Raw genomic sequence first — 20,032 nt, 5'->3', positions numbered from 1 at the left:
CCCTCCCAGTGAGACCCGGTTGCGTTCCTAAGCAAAAGCATCCCACCTGGGGACCGACCAGCTCTGATGCAGCAGAGCCCAAAGCTGGGGCGATGGGAAGCACGATTTTGTGAGCCAGGCGTGGGGGTGGTAGTGAGAAGGGCCTTCTCCCCACGCCTTGTGCGCCTGGGCCTCAAGCATAGGCCACACCTTGTCGGTCGCTGCCCCTCTATGCCCAGTGTCACCAGTCAGCACCACCCATCGCTGTGTACCGCGGCCCCCATCATAAGCTGGTGCCCGGGGCAGCCCCCATCTCTGTGGAGGGCTTGCCTGCCGCTGGCCTCTCTAGATAAGCTCCTCATGACTCATGCAACCTTTTCAACAGCCCTGAAGGAAGCAGTCGCCAGTCTCCACTAGCAGGTGAGGAACCGTGGCTTGGAGAGGAGGGAGGACCTGGGCCTGCAGTTTCCCCTGCGGCTCAGCCCTGCTCACAGCACCCTGCTGAAAACCTCGGCTACCCTTGCCTCAGGGTAGGGCACACCCTTTACCTGCTGACCTGGCCCTGGTAACAAGAGGACAAGGGCAGCAGGGCCCCGGCCAGGTTGAAGGACATCTATGGGACACATCAGACCTTTTTTTTTTTTTTTTTTTTTTTTTTTTTTTTGAGACGGAGTCTCGCTGTGTCGCCCAGGCTGGAGTGCAGTGGCCGGATCTCAGCTCACTGCAAGCTCCGCCCCCCGGGTTTACGCCATTCTCCTGCCTCAGCCTCCCAAGTAGCTGGGACTACAGGCGCCCGCCACCTCGCCCGGCTAGTTTTTTGTATTTTTTAGTAGAGACGGGGTTTCACCGTATTAGCCAGGATGGTCTCGATCTCCTGACCTCGTGATCCACCCGTCTCGGCCTCCCAAAGTGCTGGGATTACAGGCTTGAGCCACCGCGCCCGGCCAAGGGACACATCAGACCTTTTTACCCCACCAGCTCCGTCTCACAACTGGTAGCTCCCTGGTTCTCTGTCTGGGGAGGGCGCGGCCCTGTCTGAACACTGCTTTTTCCTGGAAGCTTTGCTGCCCTCCCTAGCCCGCTGGAACCCTCCATGCCCACACCCACCTCCTAGTGGGTGAAGCCAGGGAGCCCTCCCTCAGGCGCATCAGGGGAAGACTGGGGTGCCGCGCAGCCACTTCATTGCGCTGATCACCAAAAAGCTGGAATATGAAAATTCCTGTGGAAGAAACCCAGGGCTGACAGTCCCGACGTCCAGGCTCCTCTTCCTGGGTTAGAGAAGTCAGAGGTGCCTGCCCCGGCCTGGCTGCGACGCAGCCTCTCGCCGCCAGGGGATGCCAGGCAGGCGGGGGCGGGGCCTCCTCGGGCGGGGCGGGGCCGGCGCGAGAGACGCCCGCAGGGCAATTGCAGACCCCGCCCTCTCGGCTCAGCCGCGCCTCCCGCACCGTGGGGTGCAGTAGGGCAGCTCCTCGCATAAGTGTGCTCCTCCGGGGAGGAGGTGCCACAGCAACTCTAGACTCCTGTGTGCAGAACTGGCCGCGGAGAGGTGCCCAGGGCAAGACCCCAACCTCTGCTCCCTGAGTCCAATGCGGGGCGTAGGGTGGCAAGCCCTCAAGCTCCCTGTGGTGACTTGCCCCCCGGGCGGCCAGGCCCAGCTAGTGTGGCACCGCGTGTGCAGAACTGAGGTTCTTCCAGCCAGGTACATGGCCCGGTGGGCTCTGGAGAGCCTGTAGAACTGGGGGTGCCATCGAAAACAGTATGCCCTTGGCACTGCAGGGCCCCACCGGGCAGGGCGCTGGGGGCAGTGAGGAGGGTCCCATCCCAGTTGTCTTCCCTGTCAGCCTTGGATGCAAGGCTGATCCACACCTCTGAGTGACTGTGTAAGCCTAGGGGCTCCTGGTGAGTTTGGGATGGGTGCCCCAAGATCGTGGCCGTGTCCCTGAAGAGGGCACGTGGGGACCTGAGGTCCTATGGGAAAAGTGAAATGATGCCTCAGTGCTCTGTCCCGCAAACGTGAACACACACTCTCCCTCTCAGCCTTCCTTCCCGCCCCACAGAAGGAGGGTAGACACGGAGGGTTACACATCGGGGAGGCTGAGTCCAGACACAGGAAACGCTACTCAGGGCTGACGCTGAGTCAAGTGCGGTACCTGAGTCCAGCCAGCCCTGCACTGCCACACCTCAGTGGAGCAGAGGAGAGCGGTGTCCTGGGTTCCTGGATAGTCCCCCAGCCCCAGAAGCCCCTTGTCCCTAGGAATTCGAATTCTTACTTGATGACAACAGCGACATCATGATGGCTCCTGTTATTCCATAGCCTCAAAATTCACCCGCTGTGAGCTCACTAGACAGCTTCTGCCAGGCAAGTAGCCCTTCCCTCGGGGCTCAGGCTCCTGGACAGGCTCAGCCTTGGGCAGCCTTCGCCAGGTCCGCAGAGAATAGCGTTGGGAAGGGTGGACCTGGCGGATGGGGTGGGGACAGGCAGGCCAAGCCCTCGTTCGTACCCCAGCACAGGGCTTCTAATGAGAGGTCCCCAGCGCTGCAGAGGAACTTCTGCGATTGTGGAAATGATTCCTGCCTGCTTTGTCCATGAGCCACTCCTCCCAGCAAGACACACACACTCACTCACTCCACCTGCCACCAAGGAACTGCACTTCTAACTATTTAATTCGCATCTAAATGGCCACACGTGGTTGGTGGGTGCTGTAGTTGACAGCGCGGCGTGAAGGCTCCGGAGCTCCTCGCACCGCGGGACCCACAGCACAGACCACACCGGTAGACTTGGGGGAGTGGCAGGGGTGCCAGGAGAATCCTGCCTTGCCCGTTGCCCCGGATAGAAGGATGACATTGAGTTCGCCACGCTGCGCTCCTCCGCAGCACAAACCACACCTGGAAGCAGCCTGCCCCGGTGGCCCCAAGGTTCCCAGGTCCCTTCAGCGGCTGTCCCCGGGGCCTGGCCGGCAGTGTCTGGGAGGGAGCAGCGATCCCGCCTCCTGGGATCTCCCGGGCGCCGCCTGGGGAGGGAGCGAGGGGCTGCGGGTGCTGCTCAGCCGCTCCGCGCGCCTCGGCTCCCAACACAGCGCCCCGGCCCCGCGCCGCGCTCGATTTCCCGGCTCCCCGCGCCCCTGGCTCCCGGCCCTCCCCGCCCGGCGCCCCGGTCCCGCGCCCCGGCCCCGCGCACAGCGCCCCCGGCGGCGGCCGAGCGGAGCCCGAGCGGGGCGGCGCACGGCGCGGGGCCGGGCCGGGCGGCTCCCGGCGCGACTTCCTGTTGTGCCCGCGCCCCGCCGCCGCCGCCCGGCGCCCCTAGCCCGCTGTCCGCGGCCTGGCGCGGCCGCCGCCCATGGATTTCACCTAGTGCCGGCGGCCATGGCCGCGCAGTGCTGCTGCCGCCAGGCGCCCGGCGCCGAAACCGCGCCCGTCCGCCCGCCGCCCGAGCCGCCGCCCGCCCTGGACGTGGCCTCGGCCTCCAGCGCGCAGCTCTTCCGCCTCCGCCACCTGCAGCTGGGCCTGGAGCTGCGGCCCGAAGCGCGCGAGCTGGCCGGCTGCCTGGTGCTCGAGCTGTGCGCGCTGCGGCCCGCGCCCCGCGCGCTCGTGCTCGACGCGCACCCGGCCCTGCGCCTGCATTCGGCCGCCTTCCGTCGCGCCCCCGCCGCCGCCGAGACGCCCTGCGCCTTCGCCTTCTCCGCCCCCGGGCCGGGTCCCGCGCCGCCGCCCCCGCTGCCCGCCTTCCCCGAGGCGCCCGGCGCGGAGCCCGCCTGCTGCCCGCTGGCCTTCAGGGTGGACCCGTTCACCGACTACGGCTCCTCGCTCACCGTCACGCTGCCGCCCGAGCTGCAGGAGCACCAGCCCTTCCAGGTTATCCTGCGCTACACCTCGACCGACGCCCCCGCCGTGAGTCCGGGGCGGGCGCCGGGGCTGCGGGCCGGTCCGCAGGGCGCTGCTAGCGGCCTCTCGCCGCACGGCCAGACTGAGGGACGCGAATCTGTGCCCTGCAGGTGCCCCCCTCCTCTCACCCCGGTGATTCCCAGCTGTTGCCTGTCAGCCCTTAGGACCCTTGCATAGAGGCCCGAGTCCTGCGGGGACACGGGACAGCATGTCACTCAGGGAAGCCTCCCGTTCAGGTGTTCGGTCTCTGCCTGGGGACATGAGCAGCTTCTGTCACCCACCAAGGTGTACATCTGCAGGATCCTGGCACCGAGGGTAGGGCTGGAGTGTCAGCTGTGGAAGGGCCTCCACGTGACCAGGGCCTGCAGATGTGTCCAAGCCAGAGGCAGAGGAAAGGGCCATGGGAGGGGGGTGGTTGTGATGCTCAGTTCGGGGCTCCCTTGGCCAGCACTGGTGGAGTGTTGAGACCAGTGGGCCCTGCGACCCCAACATAGACACACATAGGCTCTGCAGGGCTTACACACTGGGTACCCACCACTCTAGAGGCTCTGCAAGAAAGACCAGGTGGCTCAGGCTGGCGCTGTGGCTGCAGCACCCCCTCCACCTCCACCAGTGGGGGTGTGTACAGGATGGAGCAGGGCCTTTCCTGCCTACAGCATGGGGGTTCATACTGCATCCCCAGGTGGTATGGATGGCACACATGTGACACCCAACATATGCAACACACACACAGCTGTGGAGGTGCAGGGAAGTCCAGCTGTCACTGATCACGGCACATAAATAGACAGGGTGGTGGAGAGGTGGTAGAGAGGCGTCAAGCCACAAAGAGCCAAGGTGACTCTGGGCAGGAAGAACCCAGATCAGTGCACCCCTGTGGGCTTCCTGTACATTTCCCAGGAGCCCTAAGCAGGACCTGCCACCTCACCTTCCTCCCAGAACCCCTGTGGGTGTGCAGGCCACTGGCCAGCCAGCCCCTCCCCTGCTGTGGTATTCCAGGGCTCTGACAGGTGGCAAGTATGCCTCTCAGTATGACAGGTGAGAACTGAGGGATGGGCTTCTCCTTGGCCTTGAGGAGACTCTTGCAGGGAGGTTCCTTCATACCAATTCCCAGGTGCCAGCACCCCCAAGGGGGAGGCTGCATTTGTGAATGGCTCCCCAGGTGGGTCCTGAACACCCTGGCAGCCCAGGGCTTAGCAGGAACAAAAGACGCCTGTGCCACCTTGCTGCCCGGCAGGGCCAGGGCACCAACAGGAAGTCTGGAAGAGATCTGAGTGCTGGCAGGGGTCTGGCCGGGTCTGGGGGGGAGGCAGCCCTCCTGGTCTGGGATCCTCCGGGCCATCAGTGGCCATCAGCTGTGGATTCCACTTGTCCACTCTCAGAAGGTGTTGGGGGCATCTCCCACTCATGGTCTTGGGAGGGCCCATGCATGAGGAGCAATTCAGTTTGCCTTGACAGTCTCATTCCGGCAGAGGGGAGGGTGGGGACGGCGTGCAGGGCTGACTCGGGACAGAGGTAATGTGGCTGTGGTTGGGAGAGGGTCCCCCTCCCAGACTCTGAGCTGCCCTCATTTGAGAGGTCAGAATTCCTGGAAGGAGGATGAGATGGGTGCAGCAGGATAGTGGCAGGAGGGCCCAGGGGTGTGGGCTTCTCAGTGGGGCTGGGGCCTGGCCTCAGCATCTAGGGGTAAGGAAAGCCTCAACAGCTATGGTGCAGATGAGAGGTTTGCCAGGGGGTGACCTTAGGTGGGCAGCAGCTGCTGTGAGCACACCCATTCCACAGCACTCGCCACAGCCCCCAGCCTCCAGGCAGTGGCCCCGGCCATCCTTCCCTTAGCCACTCCTGTCCCCTGCCAGCAGCGGCCTCTGGCCTGGCCTCCACTCCCTGCTTGCCATTCCCTGGCCTGGAGCCTGTCTCCTGCGGGGTCCCTCCAGGCGAGGCTGCCTGGGCTCAGGGCGGCTCTGGGCTCGGGTGTGCTGCCTGCCAGTGTGTAGCCATCAGGAGGCCCTGGCTTCCCAGGTTCCACACCCCAGGCTCCCTTTCCTGGCCATGACCAGATGAGCTGCTGGGAATTTGGACTGAATGTATTCCAACTTTGCCTTCGTTTCCCTAAGGAAGCTAAGATAATGCAATGATGGGCTATTCCCTTTCTTCGCCCTGGTGTTAGCTGGGAGATTCCCCTGTCAGCTCCCTGACGCAGGGCATCCTGCCTGGGTTGGGGTCTGGCCCTGATGACACAGTGCAGGCCACACCCTGGGTCACCTGTCCAGGATGTCCCCCTACCTCTGCAGGCAAGTGAAGGCTAGGGGGTGGCTATTGGCGCCCGATGAACTCAGCAAGATAATCCAGCCATCGTCCCCTCCCAGAGCCTCCTGCCTTCTCTCAGGCTGCTGCCCAGTGGCTAGGGCCCAGCACCCCAGCTGGGTGGCCATCTGCTGATGTGCCATCCTGCCCGCAGATCTGGTGGCTGGACCCAGAGCTGACCTATGGCTGCGCCAAGCCCTTCGTTTTCACCCAGGGCCACTCCGTGTGCAACCGCTCCTTCTTCCCGTGCTTTGACACGCCTGCCGTGAAGTGCACCTACTCTGCCGTCGTCAAGGTCAGGGGCTGCCAGCTGCTATCACCTTGCTCCCAGGACAGCCCAGCGGCCTGGCCACACCGCCTCCCCCTTGCTCCTACCTGCCTGGACTGTGGCCCCAGCTGCCAGCATGCCACAGTGCTAGCAGGAGCCCACCCTCCCTACTCTATGGGAGGAGCTGCTTTGCAGGGAATGGGGGAAGCTGGGCTGCCTCCAACGGGCCTGAAGGGTTCAGGGTCCTGGACCCAGGGTGAGGGATTGTAGGGGCCCCAGACAAGGAGTCTCCAGACAGAGCTGCTGATCTCTGGTGGGGTCTGTGGGTCACCGGGCCCGAGCTCGGCAGCACCGTCTGCACTGGGATGAGGTTTGCAGGCTGGGAGCTCGGGGTTCCGAGTGGAGGGTGGCAGGTCTTTGGAGAAAAGTTCTTTGACAGAAACGTTCCCTGATGGGGATGTAGGGTTTCCTGCTACAAATGTGGGGCAGCCTGACAGGCTCCCTGGCCTGGGCTGTGGGTGTGTTGACAGTGGGGCCACCTGGTCTCAGTCTGGCCTCCTTACAGGCGCCATCGGGGGTGCAGGTGCTGATGAGTGCCACCCAGAGTGCGTACATGGAGGAAGAAGGCGTCTTCCACTTCCACATGGAACATCCTGTGCCCGCCTACCTCGTGGCCCTGGTGGCCGGAGACCTCAAGCCAGCAGACATCGGGCCCAGGTAGGGAGGGCCTTCCAGGCTGCCCAGGCCTCAGGGAGAGCCCCACTGGGGGTCTGTGACCTGTGTCCACAGCTGCCCTGCTGAGGACCCCCACTGGCCTCTGGGTACTCTGGGCCAGCCCTGCCCCTTCCTTGAAGCCACTGCCAGGGCCCTGTCTGCCAGGCCCTCCCACCCATGTGCCCTCAGACCCAGCAGCCTGGCCCACCCAGTGCCTGCCTTGCAAACTGGTCCTTCCTGCCAAGGCCCCCGCACAGCTTGGCACCCTCACACCTTCGTTGGTGCCTTCAACCCAGAGATAAAACGAGCTAAGTGACCCCTAGAATGCAGCTCTGCCCTTGCTGTGGGAAGGGCCAGGGTAGCTGCCCATCCAGTGAGGCAGGGCGGGCTGCGGGCTAGGGTGGTCAGCCAGGCTGGATGAGGTGTGGGTGTTACTGGAGCCCCAGGGCAGTGGGAGAGCCTTTTGGGGTGAGCAGGGCTGGGGCTGCTCGGCCTCAGCTCACCCTCTCTGCATGCAACAGGAGCCGTGTGTGGGCCGAGCCGTGCCTCCTGCCCACGGCCACCAGCAAGTTGTCGGGCGCAGTGGAGCAGTGGCTGAGTGCAGCTGAGCGGCTGTATGGGCCGTACATGTGGGGCAGGTAGGCCCCGGGGACCTGTAGACCTGGTTGACTGGAAGGAGGAGTCAGAGGGGGAGCCCCTCGTCTGACCCCTGGGGTGTCCTGTCCCCGTCTCCTGGGGAGGAAGCGGAGTTCACTGCAGGGGCGGGGCTGATCCCTGCTGGGTGGAAGGTGGGGTGTGGGTGTGCGGGGTGGGAGTCTGAGCCCTGAGGTCTGCCACCCTCACCGCCCTCCCGGTGCAGGTACGACATTGTCTTCCTGCCCCCCTCCTTCCCCATCGTGGCCATGGAGAACCCCTGCCTCACCTTCATCATCTCCTCCATCCTGGAGAGCGATGAGTTCCTGGTCATCGATGTCATCCATGAGGTGGCCCACAGCTGGTTCGGCAATGCTGTCACCAACGCCACATGGGAAGAGATGTGGCTGAGCGAGGGCCTGGCCACCTATGCCCAGCGCCGCATCACCACCGAGACCTATGGTGCGGCCGGGGCCGGGGAGGGCAGCCACTGGGGGCCCTGGGCACTGAGCCAGGGGCAGAAAGCCCAGCCTGGCTCCCCTGCCATGCTGCAGGTGCCCACACCCCCCTGCTTCCCCCGACTCTCCCTACACCCCCTCACCTCTCCCCTGTCTCCGGACCCCATCCAGGTGCTGCCTTCACCTGCCTGGAGACTGCCTTCCGCCTGGATGCCCTGCACCGGCAGATGAAGCTTCTGGGAGAGGACAGCCCGGTCAGCAAACTGCAGGTCAAGCTGGAGCCAGGTACCTGCTCCTCAGGACCCACTCCTGGAACCGGCGATGTCACCCCTCAAGGCCTCCTTGCCTGCCCTTCGTGTGTTCTGGCTGTGGCTTCTCTGTCCCCCACTGTGCCGGGACCCCTGCCAAGGCCAAGCTGAGAGTCTCTGGCCTGGGCAAGGCCTCCCCAGGCTCCCACAGCCACTGCCACCTCCCTGGCTCTGAACACCGGTCACAGTGGCGTGTGAGTCCTCAGTCTTCCCCGAGGCATGCCCAGGGCATCAGTACACATCTGGGCATGTGAGGGACTGTGGCTCTTGGCCCTTCCTACTCCTCAGAGCCTGACCACCCCCCTCCCTGTCCCATGGAACACTGGTGGTCTCGGACGCCAGCCCAGGTGGGTGTTCACCTTGCAGGAGTGAATCCCAGCCACCTGATGAACCTGTTCACCTACGAGAAGGGTTACTGCTTCGTGTACTACCTGTCCCAGCTCTGCGGAGACCCACAGCGCTTTGATGACTTTCTCCGAGTGAGCAGCCCGTGCCCCGGACGGCCCTGCTGCCACCTGCCCCCAGCCCCTCCCCAGCTCACAGGGCTGCCCGCTCTTCTGGCAGTTGGGGTGGAATTGGCAGGGGCCTGTGAGCCTGGCTGGGACCTAGTCTGCCGTTCTTTGCGGGGAGTCCCTGGGTTGCCACCTTCCCTTCTTCCACCCTCCATTTGGCCACTTGGCAGGGCTTGTGTGCCAAATGCTGGCTCTGCAATGCCTACTCACTGCCTCTGCGCCTGCCTCGTGTCCAGCACGTACCTCGGCGCATGCCCTGCAGTGCCCTGCAGGCCTCTCGTGGGGCTGCTTGTGCCCCGCCCTTCCAGGCCTGCTGAGGCCCCACCTCTGCCACACAGGCCTACGTGGAGAAGTACAAGTTCACCAGTGTGGTGGCCCAGGACCTGCTGGACTCCTTCCTGAGCTTCTTCCCGGAGCTGAAGGAGCAGAGCGTGGACTGCCGGGCAGGTGAGGCTGACCCCACTGCTGCAGTCAGGGAGCTGTGGGTGTGATGACAGGCGGGGCCTCTGCTGCCTGAGAGGCCACTCCACCTGGAGGAAAGCCCCGTCAGTTCACTGTCTGTCCTTCAGCCGACCCTTGCTGGACCATATGGGCCCCAGGCCGGTATGCTATAAGAACAGGGCTGGGGTTGGGGACCTGCCTGGGGGCGGTGGCACAAGGCTAAGTGGGCCGAGTTAGGCACTCCCAGGAAGTGGGCCATGGAAACCAGGTGTGCAAAGGGCCTGGTGCAGGAAGGGCGGGTGATGGGGGTGTCCTGGAGCTGTCCTGGAGCTGGAAAACAGCAGCCAGCCCTGCTTATGCATCACTTCTAAGGGTGTCCCTGAGGGTCTGAGGGCTTTGGGGCCCAGGAAGGCACTACAGGGTTCAGACATTGAGGGAGAGGCCAGAATTGCTGGAGGGTGGTGAGGTGCCACTGGGAGGACTGTGCATGGTGACACCAAGTTTTGGAAGGTACAGCAAGTGCACCAAGAGCTTTTTGTGGGTAGGGGATGGGCACTGCCCTTTTAGAGCAGGAACATCATCTTAAGAGCCTGTTGCCCCCACCCCGCCCCTGCTGGCTCATGGTGCAGGTGGCCTCTGCCAGCACTGAGGTTGGGTTTAGACTACTTCATTGTCTTCCACCCAGGAGAGGCGTGGTTGGGTCACCAACCCAAGCCTCTGCCTCCCTGTACCCCTTCACAGAAGCTCCTTCAGTGGCTTCAAGTAGCAGTGCTGGCTGGAGCTGACCCTGCCTTCCTGAACGGCCCATGTCCCTGGAACAGGCCACCTGCCTGGGACACACTCAGGGTCTGGGGTCTCCTGGGCAGATTGCTCAGGCAGCCCCTCCCCAGCCCGGGCAGGGACCCCAGGGTCACTTCTCCCCTCCAGGGCTGGAATTCGAGCGCTGGCTCAATGCCACAGGCCCGCCGCTGGCTGAGCCGGACCTGTCTCAGGGATCCAGCCTGACCCGACCCGTGGAGGCCCTTTTCCAGCTGTGGACCGCAGAACCCCTGGACCAGGCAGCTGCCTCAGCCAGTGCTATTGACATCTCCAAGTGGAGGACCTTCCAGACAGCACTCTTCCTGGACCGGCTCCTGGACGGGTCCCCGCTGCCACAGGGTGGGTCCTTGCAGCTGATGGGGGTGGCCCAGGGGCTGGGGTGCAACAGCAGCTCAGCCCTGACCTGCCCCCTGCGCTGCAGAGGTGGTGATGAGCCTGTCCAAGTGCTACTCCTCCCTGCTGGACTCGATGAACGCTGAGATCCGCATCCGCTGGCTGCAGATCGTGGTCCGCAACGACTACTATCCTGACCTCCACAGGGTGCGGCGCTTTCTGGAGAGCCAGGTGCAGTCACCGGCCTGGGGGACCAGCCTGGAACGGCCTAGCCATGCGGAGTGGGAGTCCCACCCAACTCCCTAGTCTGAGCTGTTGGGGCAGGCCAGGCACATTCTGGAGAATGGGGCGGGGAAGACATAGGGGTCTGTTGGGAGTGGGGGCATGCACCGGCTGCAGGTGCCAGAGGGCAGCCTGGACTCCACCAGTTCTTGAAGAAGCTGTGGGAGGGACCAGCTGGGAGCAGGAGTCTGGGGTCCAGGCCACCTCAGCCTGCTGGGCCCTGGGCCTTCAGCGTCCAGGTCTGGGCAGAGGGGACGTCCAACCTCCTCAGAGAGAACCCAGAGCTCTCAGGCCCGTGGGCCCTGGCTCCCTGTTCCCTGTATGTGCTCCCTCCGGCCCAGGCTCCCTGGAGATGGGGACTCCATGGTCGGCCTGGAAGGGTGGGGTGGAGGTTGGAGGCTAATGGCAGGGCTCCTGGACACCAGATTCCAGGCCACAGCCCTGATGATGAAACTGGGGACCCAGGGGTGGGAGAGCCACCTGGCTGGTCTGGCAGGGTGGGCTGGCTCGAGGGGCCTGGGGAGCCCACCAGTGTGACTGAGTGACCCTCCCGCAGATGTCACGCATGTACACCATCCCGCTGTACGAGGACCTCTGCACTGGTGCCCTCAAGTCCTTCGCGCTGGAGGTCTTCTACCAGACGCAGGGCCGGCTGCACCCCAACCTGCGCAGAGCCATCCAGCAGATCCTGTCCCAGGGCCTGGGCTCTAGCACAGAGCCTGCCTCAGAGCCCAGCACGGAGCTGGGCAGGGCTGAAGCAGACACAGACTCGGACGCACAGGCCCTGCTGCTTGGGGATGAGGCCCCCAGCAGTGCCATCTCTCTCAGGGACGTCAATGTGTCTGCCTAGCCCTGTTGGCGGGCTGACCCTCGACCTCCCAGACACCACAATTGTGCCTTCTGTGGGCCAGGCCTGCCATGACTGCGCCTATGGCTCTGGCCATGAGCTCTGCCCAGGCCCACAAGCCCCTCCCCTGGGCTCTCCCAGGCAGGGAGAATGGGGAGAGGGACCTCCTTGTGTCCGGCAGAGACCTGTGGACCTGGCCTCCCCACTCCCAGCTCTCTTGCACTGCAGGCCCTGGGGCCAGCCCGCACACGCCATGCCTCCTGTCTCAACACTGACAGCTGTGCCTAGCCCCAGATGCCAGCACCTGCCAGGTGCTGCCCCTGGGGCAAGGGCCCCAGCAGCCCTACGGTGACCGCCACACTGTGCCTTACATCTGCCAGGGGCCCGGGCTGTGCTGTCCCTGCAGCACGCCTCCTTGCAGGGATCTGAGCCACCCTCCCCGCACAGCCCTGCACCCCGCCCCTGGGGTTGGCAGCCTCAGTTGGCCCCTGGCAGAGGAACAAGGACACAGACATTCCCTCAGTGTGGGGGCAGGGGACACAGGGAGAGGACAGTTGTACCTGGGGAGGGCCCCCTGGCCCCAGGCAACCTTAGCCCCTCAGAACAGGGAGTCCCAGGACCCAGGGGGAGTCTCTTGTGGCTTCCTGGGGTGGGAGGCACATGGGCACAGCAATACCCTAGGGAAAGTGGGAGGTGGTGCTGGTGCTCTCTAGGCCCACCATGCTGGAAGAGGCAGACGGGGCCTGGGGCTCCAGCCTGGGACTGCTGCAATGGGGTATCACGGTGATGGTCCCATTAAAACTTAGCCACTCTGCAAACCTGATCTCCCTCCCTCTTTCTCTCGACTCTTATCCTCTGCATCTTCCCGGCTGTGTAGGGTGGGCTGGCCTGCCAGGACTTGGAACCTGCAGCTGGTCAGGAGCTGGGCGTGGCCCCCTCCTCTGATACACAAGCCTAAGAGCAGGCTCCCCGAATCCTACCCAGCCCCTTGGCCAGACCTCCTGGGCCTGAGTAGCCTCTGGATGTCACAGGGAGGCCATGTGTCACCTTCACTCTGGGCCTTCACCTTTGTGGCTTAAGCCAAATCCCAGCCTCAAGTGGTGATCCTGTCCCAAGATGGGTACAAGGTGACAGGCATGTTTGGTTTTGGAGAATTGAGATTTCCATTTTCCCAGGCAATAGGTGTTGCTGCTTTTCAGAGTCCCCAAGGATGTGGTGCCACCATCTCAGTGCCACACACACCTGGCCAACATGCCATGGCCCAGAAGCAGCACGTCTCCTCTCAACCCACTGGCCAAGCCCAGTCACAGCTCCACTCCACACATGGCAGCCAAGAAGTGGGGAGGGCAGGAGGTGTTGGGCAAATAACCCTGACACCATCACCGTCCAGTCCCCAGCCACCAAATGTCCCCCTCACCCTCTTCCCTGTTCTGGATGCCCCGCCCCTCCCCAGGGCAGACGAGTTCCCCTCCAGTGGCGGTGGCAACTCCAGTCTAGGGTCTGGGGCCGTCTCTGCATGTGTTACTTCACGTACCTACTTCACATCAGGGCTAGGGGACGCGCCACCCCATCCAAAGACCTAGGAACTACAAGAACCTCACTGCCCCTCACACCCAGGGATAGGACGACTGCAGTAACCCCTGTGAAAGTGGGTGTGGAGGGCACCTGGCAGTCCCTGCTCCATGGCCATCTAAAGTCTTGCCAGGCAGGCACAGCCAGGGCCCCTGTCTGGGAGTGGACACCCCACTCCCCCAGGTCCTGTTCTCTGTGGCCTGGGGTTCCAGCCTCGGGAGGACCCCTTTCCTGTTTCCTTCTTGGCCATGCTTGATGGTGTCCTCAAAGGAGCCCTCCTCAGTGGCAGAACTGCTTTCTCAGCCTCTTCCCCGCCAAGGTTGTTTTCAAGTCCCAGTGGTCACAAACTTTCATCCGGGGCTCTTCTTTCTTTTGCAATTCAACTTGAAATGACTCTGTGGTCTGCAGGTGACTCCATTCCAGGTGCCTACAGCCACGCCCACAGCGCCACCTCCGGCCTGACACCTGCCTTTGGGAAACTCAGCAGCAGTGCCCAGCATCATAACCTGGGGGGTAGGAGGGCATCTGGATCCAGGATGGCACCCTTGCCACAATCTGTCCTGGCTCTGTACCGGCCCATGGGGTGCACAGGAGGGCTCTTTCAGCCTCAAGTCCTTGCATTCCTGGCCTTCGTTCCTTTTCCTCCCAGCTTGCAGGTGCAGATTTTTTTTTTTTTTTAGCTCATCGTTTCCTTGTAGTCCCTTGTCAAATGCAGCCTCTGGCCAATATTCAGGCCAGGATTGTTTCCCAGTCTCTCCACTAGACATGCACACTTAGCTCACGATCTGCCTTATGAGTCATCACCGTTGAGCTTTACCAAATGTTTTGCCCCACCTAACAGCTTGCCAACATTCCAAATCCTGGCAGGTCACATGTTTTGTTAGCACAGCATCCCTCTTCTAGCGGCCAGCTTCTCTATTAGGCCAAGTTATGCTCCAGCTAGACAACTATGAGGCACAGACGTCTCACCCAACAAAGCTTTCTCATGCTGCAGGCCCACCTCAGGCTGGCAGGGGAAGGGTGGATTCTCTTCAATGTGACCACTGGGACCTATACTGATGGGATAGAGATCTCAAATGTTTCCAGGCACCTTGCCAGGGATAAGAGAGCTGTTGAGGGGCTCACACTGGCAGTGGAAGTTCTGAAGGGCCTACAACCACGTGGGCTGCAACCCTACCACGTGCACAAAAGTGGGGGTAGACGGCAAACAGCACTAATGACAACGACAGAGCTGAGGCCAGAACGTGAGAGAGAGCTGCATTTTGGGGATTAGGGCCTAGCCAGGCAGGCAGGAGATGATGTTCAAAAAGGGAAAAGAAGCTTGATGAAAGATTGGTTTCTACAGAGACAGATTAGAGAACTGAAGCCTGAGGCTGCAGTGAGGGAGACCCATGCAAATTCCTAGACCCTGGAGGTCCAAATAAGGTTTTCTAAGTCCCTCAGGTCATGACCTATTCAGTCCAGACTTGTCTCCCAGAGTGCTTCTCTGCCATCCCTACTCTAACTAGGACTTATTGGTGGTGCTTCTCTCCTAAGGCCAGATGCTTTGCATAGAACACTAGGGAACTTCAGGTATAAAGGTAAGGCACAATTGAGAATCACCTGCCCAGGACAGCAACACAGTGTGAAGGAAAACAGGCCACTCAACCCAAACCTGAGGAGACAGAGGCAACAGAAAAATCAGAAAAGGACTTTAGAACACATATAAATAAAATCTCAGACCTAAAGGGGACTTTTGAAATAAACTGTAACATAGGAAGAGGCACTTGTGAAACAAGAACAGGTAGTTCATAAAAAAGAATCAGCCAGAGACCCTGGAAACTTTTTTAAAAGCAATTATTAAAAAATGAAAACTCAGTGGAACAGTGCTATGGTTTGAATGTTCCCTCCAAAATTCATGTTGAAATTTAATTGCCATTGTGATGGTATTAAGAGGTGGAACCATTAAGTGATTAGGCCATGAGGTCTCTGCCTTCACGAATGGATTAATGTCATTATCAGAGTGGGTTTATTACAATGAGCATGTGTTGTAAAAAGGAGTTTAGCTGTCTCTTGCTTGTGTGTCCTCTTGCTCTTTGATCTTCCCCCATGGAATGGTGTGGCAAGAAGGCCTTTACCAGATGCCAGCCCCTCGACCTCGGACTTCCCAGCCTCCAGAACTGTAAGACATAAATTTATTTTCATTATAAATTACCCAGTCTGTGGTATTGTTATAGCAACAGAAAATGAACTTGGGGATATTAGGTCGTGGCGAGTAAAAAAAAAACCGTTCCAATCAATCAAGGCATCCTCATTCTCCACATGGCCTGCATTCTACCCTCCAGGGGTCCCCTCCATGGCCCTTCATCTCTCCCAACCCCACAACTCAGCCTCATTTCTTTAGCCATTCTCCCCCACATCTCACTTCCCTTCCCATCAGACCTTTGCACCCTGCAAGCTAAGCCACCTCAAGTAGCCATGCCCTCAGGGCTCTAACCCAAGCACCCACCACGGTGTTTTCCCCAACAAAGACTGTCCTTTTACTAAGAGGAATCTGATGTCAGCTCTTAGTCTCCCCCCTCCCCCATCTCTCCGAATAATCACCTGGTCAGACAGAAGCCCAAGAGCAGGGACATGCCAGCTAAAGGCAGAGCTTGGCAAGGGTGTCCACGGAGTGGCCAGGCCCAGCACAGATCTAAGGGGCTTTTAACAGGCACAGGCAGAGTGTTAAGGAGATCACTCCCACCTACCCACCCATCCAGCCAGGCCCAAATAAACCTCTCCTTGTTCCCAATGAATGAGCAAACAGAAAAATTCCAGTGTGGAGGGAACACAACACCCACGATGCAGAAAACAGCCCACATCTGAAATACGCTCACCTCAGATAACTGGTCAACTGTGGAAATTATCTGCATAATCCTCGTAACAAAATTGAAGAACACAAAACCACTTCATACCAAGATAGTTCGGAAAAAAATTCCTGTAAGGAGCGCGTACCCTATGTATTTATTCCCACTCCGTTTAGTTACTAAGCATGCATTACACTTGTGAGAAAAAAAGCTCAGTCTAAAATACTGCCGACAAAGAGTCCATTCCTCGTGTTGCAGTGAATGAAGCGGGCTGAGGTCAGCCTGGTTTTATGCTGGCTGCCCCAGCTCTAAGGAGTTGATGTGTCTTACTGTTCACAGTGGAGGATGTCCAGGTTCTTGGCGTTTTGAATAAAGAATTGGACAAAACACACAAAGAGAGCAAAAAAGGAATGAAGAGATTTATTGAAAATGAAAGTACACTCCACAGTGTGGGAGCGGGCCTGAGCATAGGCACACAAAAGCCCTGTTATAGAATTTCTGGGAGTTTAAATACCCTCCAGATGATTCCATTGGTTACTTGGGGTACGCACTATGTAGATGGAGAGGATGGAGTTGCAAAGTCATTGGCCTACGCCCTATGGAGAAGATATTTCCTGTCATAACTGAAGTGTGAATCGGCCTATGTTCCCTGCACCCAGACCCTATTTTCCTGCCTCCTACCTACTACAGCTGTGTGGTCCTGAGCTGTCACCTCTTCCCTTTGAAGCCCAGGTTCCTCAGTAAAATGAAGCAGATATACCTACTGCTGAGATGTGTGTCACACAAACACAGTGTCTCAACATGTTGTACGTGTGTTTTGGCCCTTTGAGTCCTTGAGGACCGTCCCAGGTGGAACCCTCTTCACTTTTCTTGGAGAACTGACCATGGGTTGCAGCAAAGACTAAAATGGTTCCTGTTTCAGCCCTGCCTGGGAAGATTCAGCTGGAACCTTTAGGCTAGGAAAAGGGAGAAGGACCCTATCCCCACTGTACCCGACCTGAGACAAATCCACAGAAGAGCAATCCTTTCTAACTCTGGGCAGTATGTGGACAAGCTACTCATTTTTAATCTCTGCATCTCCATGAGAACGCAATGACCAGCACAGGGAAGTGCCCAATGACTGCCCCCTGAACAAACGGAGATGTCAAGTTCAGAAAAGATCCTGGCTGAGGACGACAGGGAACATTCCCTTGAAAAACAAGGGCAGTCATCCAGACAGAACAAGACGTGCGGCAGGATGAGAGGAGGCGGGCAGGGCTGATTCTAGAGGGCTCCTCCTCAACACCCATGAACCTGAGAAATCAGTGGTCAGACGTATTTCAGTCCACTGGCCCGCAGTGGGGTCATGGTGGGAACTAGTCCCACCTGAAGGGCTCTCATCTTCCTACAATCCTCAAATACTGAGGCATGGAGATGCTGTTCCCTCCTTGAAGTGAGGGCCCCGAGGCTCCCGTACTTTACAATACTTCAGACCAAGAGCCTGCAGTTGAGGCCGCCAGGATCGCGAACCAGCTGCCCCCCAAACTCCTTCTTATCTCGCCAACCCAAACTGCTTACAGCCCCTCCAGATATCCCAGGGGGGAATGTCATTCTTCACGGCTGAGGGAACATCTCTGCACCTTGGGGTAGTGAATGGGACCACAGGGCATATGCAATGTCTTAGTCTGTTTCACGCTGCTATGGAATTTATTTTTTAAAAAAAGCAAAACAGGTTTATTTGGCTCAAAATTCTGGTGGAAATTTCAAGATTGGGCCGCTGCACCTGGTGAGGGCCTCATGCTACTTCAACTCATGGCACCAAGTGGAAGGGGGAGCACACACAAAGAGATTATGTGGCAATATGGCGAGAGAGGAAGCAAGAGACAAGCCCAGGAAGGCTGACTCTCTAACCAGCTCTCATGGGAACTCACCCCTCCACACAGGGTACTAACCTATCCATGAGGGATCCACCCCTATTACCCAAACTCCTCCTACTAGGCACCACTTCCCAACACTGACACATTGGGGATCAAATTTCAATACCAGTTTGGGCAGGGGCAGACCATATGCAAATCACAGCACAGGGTAATGGTGGGGGCAGGTTGACACAGGGCTGCTGCGTACCCAGCACCAGCTGTCTCTTGGCCCCTTCCAGATCCTGGGAATCTGGCTACCGGCATGGGCCCGGCCTTGGACACACATGTGGCCACAGAAAGCTGTGAGCTCTCCAGATCTGATCAGCCTGGGAAAGTGGCACAACAAAAGCCTCCCAAAGGAAAGTCGGGATCCTCGGCCAGCCTCAGCTCTGCTACCCACCCATATGTGCCCAGGACAGGGAAGATATGTTTCTTACTCTTCCAGGACCACTAGGTGAAGCAGAGACCAGGCTCTTCTTGAGTCCTCTCGGCTGTGGTGCAACCACCAGCGTAGCAAGGAATCAGAAACATCTTCTGGAAGAGTCAGCACCATAGTGGGTGCTGAATAGGCAATGAAGCATCCCATAGGTGTTGGGCTATGTGGTCACTCCCTTTTCCAGACCAAGGCAAGGAGATAAGCACTCTGGAGCCTGGGGCCAGGTGGGATGAAAACAGCAGTGTCCTGCAACCTCAACTGCTACTCACGCAGGCCCCACCTGGCCTCTCAGAGGGAGGAACCTGGGACTCCTGAACCTGATTCAGTTTCTCCTTCAACAGCAGGGACTTTTCACTCCTGACTGCAAAAAAACAGCTTCAATGTGACCATCCTTCGTAGCCCGAGGCTGGGTAAAACGGCCTGAAGAGGCAAAATCCGAAAAGCTCTATTAGTTGGCAAACTGCCGTAACTAGAAGAGTTGAGGCCCCCCTTCTCTTCCCCTGCCTGGCCTTCATTCCTGGGAATGGAACAGGTTCTTGCGGCAAGCGTGAATCCTCGAGCAGGTCCTAGGATCACTATCCTCACCTCCCCGCGGCACTGAGTGGCTATAGTTGCAAATGTGCGTCCACAGGGTCACTGTCCAGCAACCAGGACCAGGTGCCTGGCCATCTGGGGATCGGAAAAAGCTCAGCGGGATGCTCTGGCCGCCTCCCCTGACCCCAGTTAAGATGTAGAGCGTTCGACCTAAAACGCCTAGAAACAAAGCCCAGGCCCGGGAAGGGCTAACCATTGCGACGCCACTCCCTCAAGCTCCTCCCTCAAAGCCGTCTCATTTCCCAAAACTCCCCAACACATCACAGAGAGAGGTGTTGGGCTAGGTGGTCACTCCCTTTTCCAGAACCACAGCAAGAAGTTGAGCCTGCTGGGCCCCTAACCAGAGCCCTGGGGCCTGGTGGGACGAAAAGCCCTATTAGGTAGCAAACAGCTGTCACTAGTGATGTTGAGGCCCCCTTCTCCCCTGCCTGACGACGACGGCGGCAGGCACTCGACCGGCGTGGCACAGCTCGCTACTCGCCTTCCCTTGCTCAAATCTCGGTTCCTCCCAACGACCCGCGGTCACCGCCTCCGCAGCAGAGCGCGGTAAACACAGACGCGTTTCGGAAGGGAGGTGCATGCTGGGAACGGCGCTGCATGCTGGGAGCTGTAGTCCGCGACGCAACTCGGCCGAGGTTCCTCCCTGGTCCCCGAAGCTCCCAGAGCCCGCGTGTTCAGGCGGTCCTGACACCCCGGTCCGAGCCACACCTGCTGGAGGGCTAAACGCCTTCCGGCCCTCCGGGTATGAGCGGAGGCCGTGACAGCCCTGGGCTCCGCCGCTCCCGGAAGAAAAAACTACAGCGCGGGCAGCTGCCCAGCCTCGTAAGAGCGGAGCTCGGGAACCCCGCCTCCTGGGCCTCCGGTGTCCGTGGCGCTTTCCGTCGCCCGAGTGCCATTGGGCCGGCCTGTCACGTGACCCGAGGCCCCGCG

General features: G+C 60.0%; 1 protein-coding gene across 3 annotated transcripts; it reads left to right on the top strand.

Moving 5' to 3' along the window:
* Positions 1 to 2,633: 2,633 nt before the first annotated feature.
* RNPEPL1 (arginyl aminopeptidase like 1) lies at positions 2,634 to 12,600 on the top strand. 3 transcript variants are annotated; one of them, XM_030917102.1, is made up of 11 exons: positions 2,634 to 3,867; positions 6,317 to 6,457; positions 6,996 to 7,147; positions 7,666 to 7,782; positions 8,004 to 8,239; positions 8,407 to 8,520; positions 8,910 to 9,022; positions 9,394 to 9,502; positions 10,424 to 10,654; positions 10,737 to 10,879; positions 11,487 to 12,600. In XM_030917102.1, exons 1-11 carry the CDS (start codon positions 2,818 to 2,820, stop codon positions 11,778 to 11,780), a joined length of 2,700 nt encoding a protein of 899 aa, XP_030772962.1. In that variant the 5' UTR covers positions 2,634 to 2,817; the 3' UTR covers positions 11,781 to 12,600. The 3 variants fall into 3 exon arrangements, with proteins under 3 accessions (XP_030772962.1, XP_010357436.2, XP_030772963.1); XM_010359134.2 differs by having other exon boundaries at positions 2,634 to 3,831; positions 11,487 to 12,599; XM_030917103.1 differs by having other exon boundaries at positions 10,457 to 10,654; positions 11,487 to 12,592.
* Positions 12,601 to 20,032: the final 7,432 nt, after the last annotated feature.

The sequence above is a fragment of the Rhinopithecus roxellana genome, chromosome 14, assembly GCF_007565055.1.
Source record: "Rhinopithecus roxellana isolate Shanxi Qingling chromosome 14, ASM756505v1, whole genome shotgun sequence".
In the NCBI taxonomy this organism is placed as follows: domain Eukaryota; kingdom Metazoa; phylum Chordata; class Mammalia; order Primates; family Cercopithecidae; genus Rhinopithecus; species Rhinopithecus roxellana.
This window is presented reverse-complemented; position numbering and strand designations above follow the sequence as displayed.

Bases quoted from the DNA above. Each gene is read 5' to 3' on its own strand.
- RNPEPL1 (XM_030917102.1), top strand. From the start codon at position 2,818: ATGACATTGAGTTCGCCACGCTGCGCTCCTCCGCAGCACAAACCACAC. The intron at 3,868-6,316 runs GTGAGTCCGGGG...TCCTGCCCGCAG, and splicing joins CCTCGACCGACGCCCCCGCC to ATCTGGTGGCTGGACCCAGA. The intron at 10,880-11,486 runs GTGCAGTCACCG...ACCCTCCCGCAG, and splicing joins GGCGCTTTCTGGAGAGCCAG to ATGTCACGCATGTACACCAT.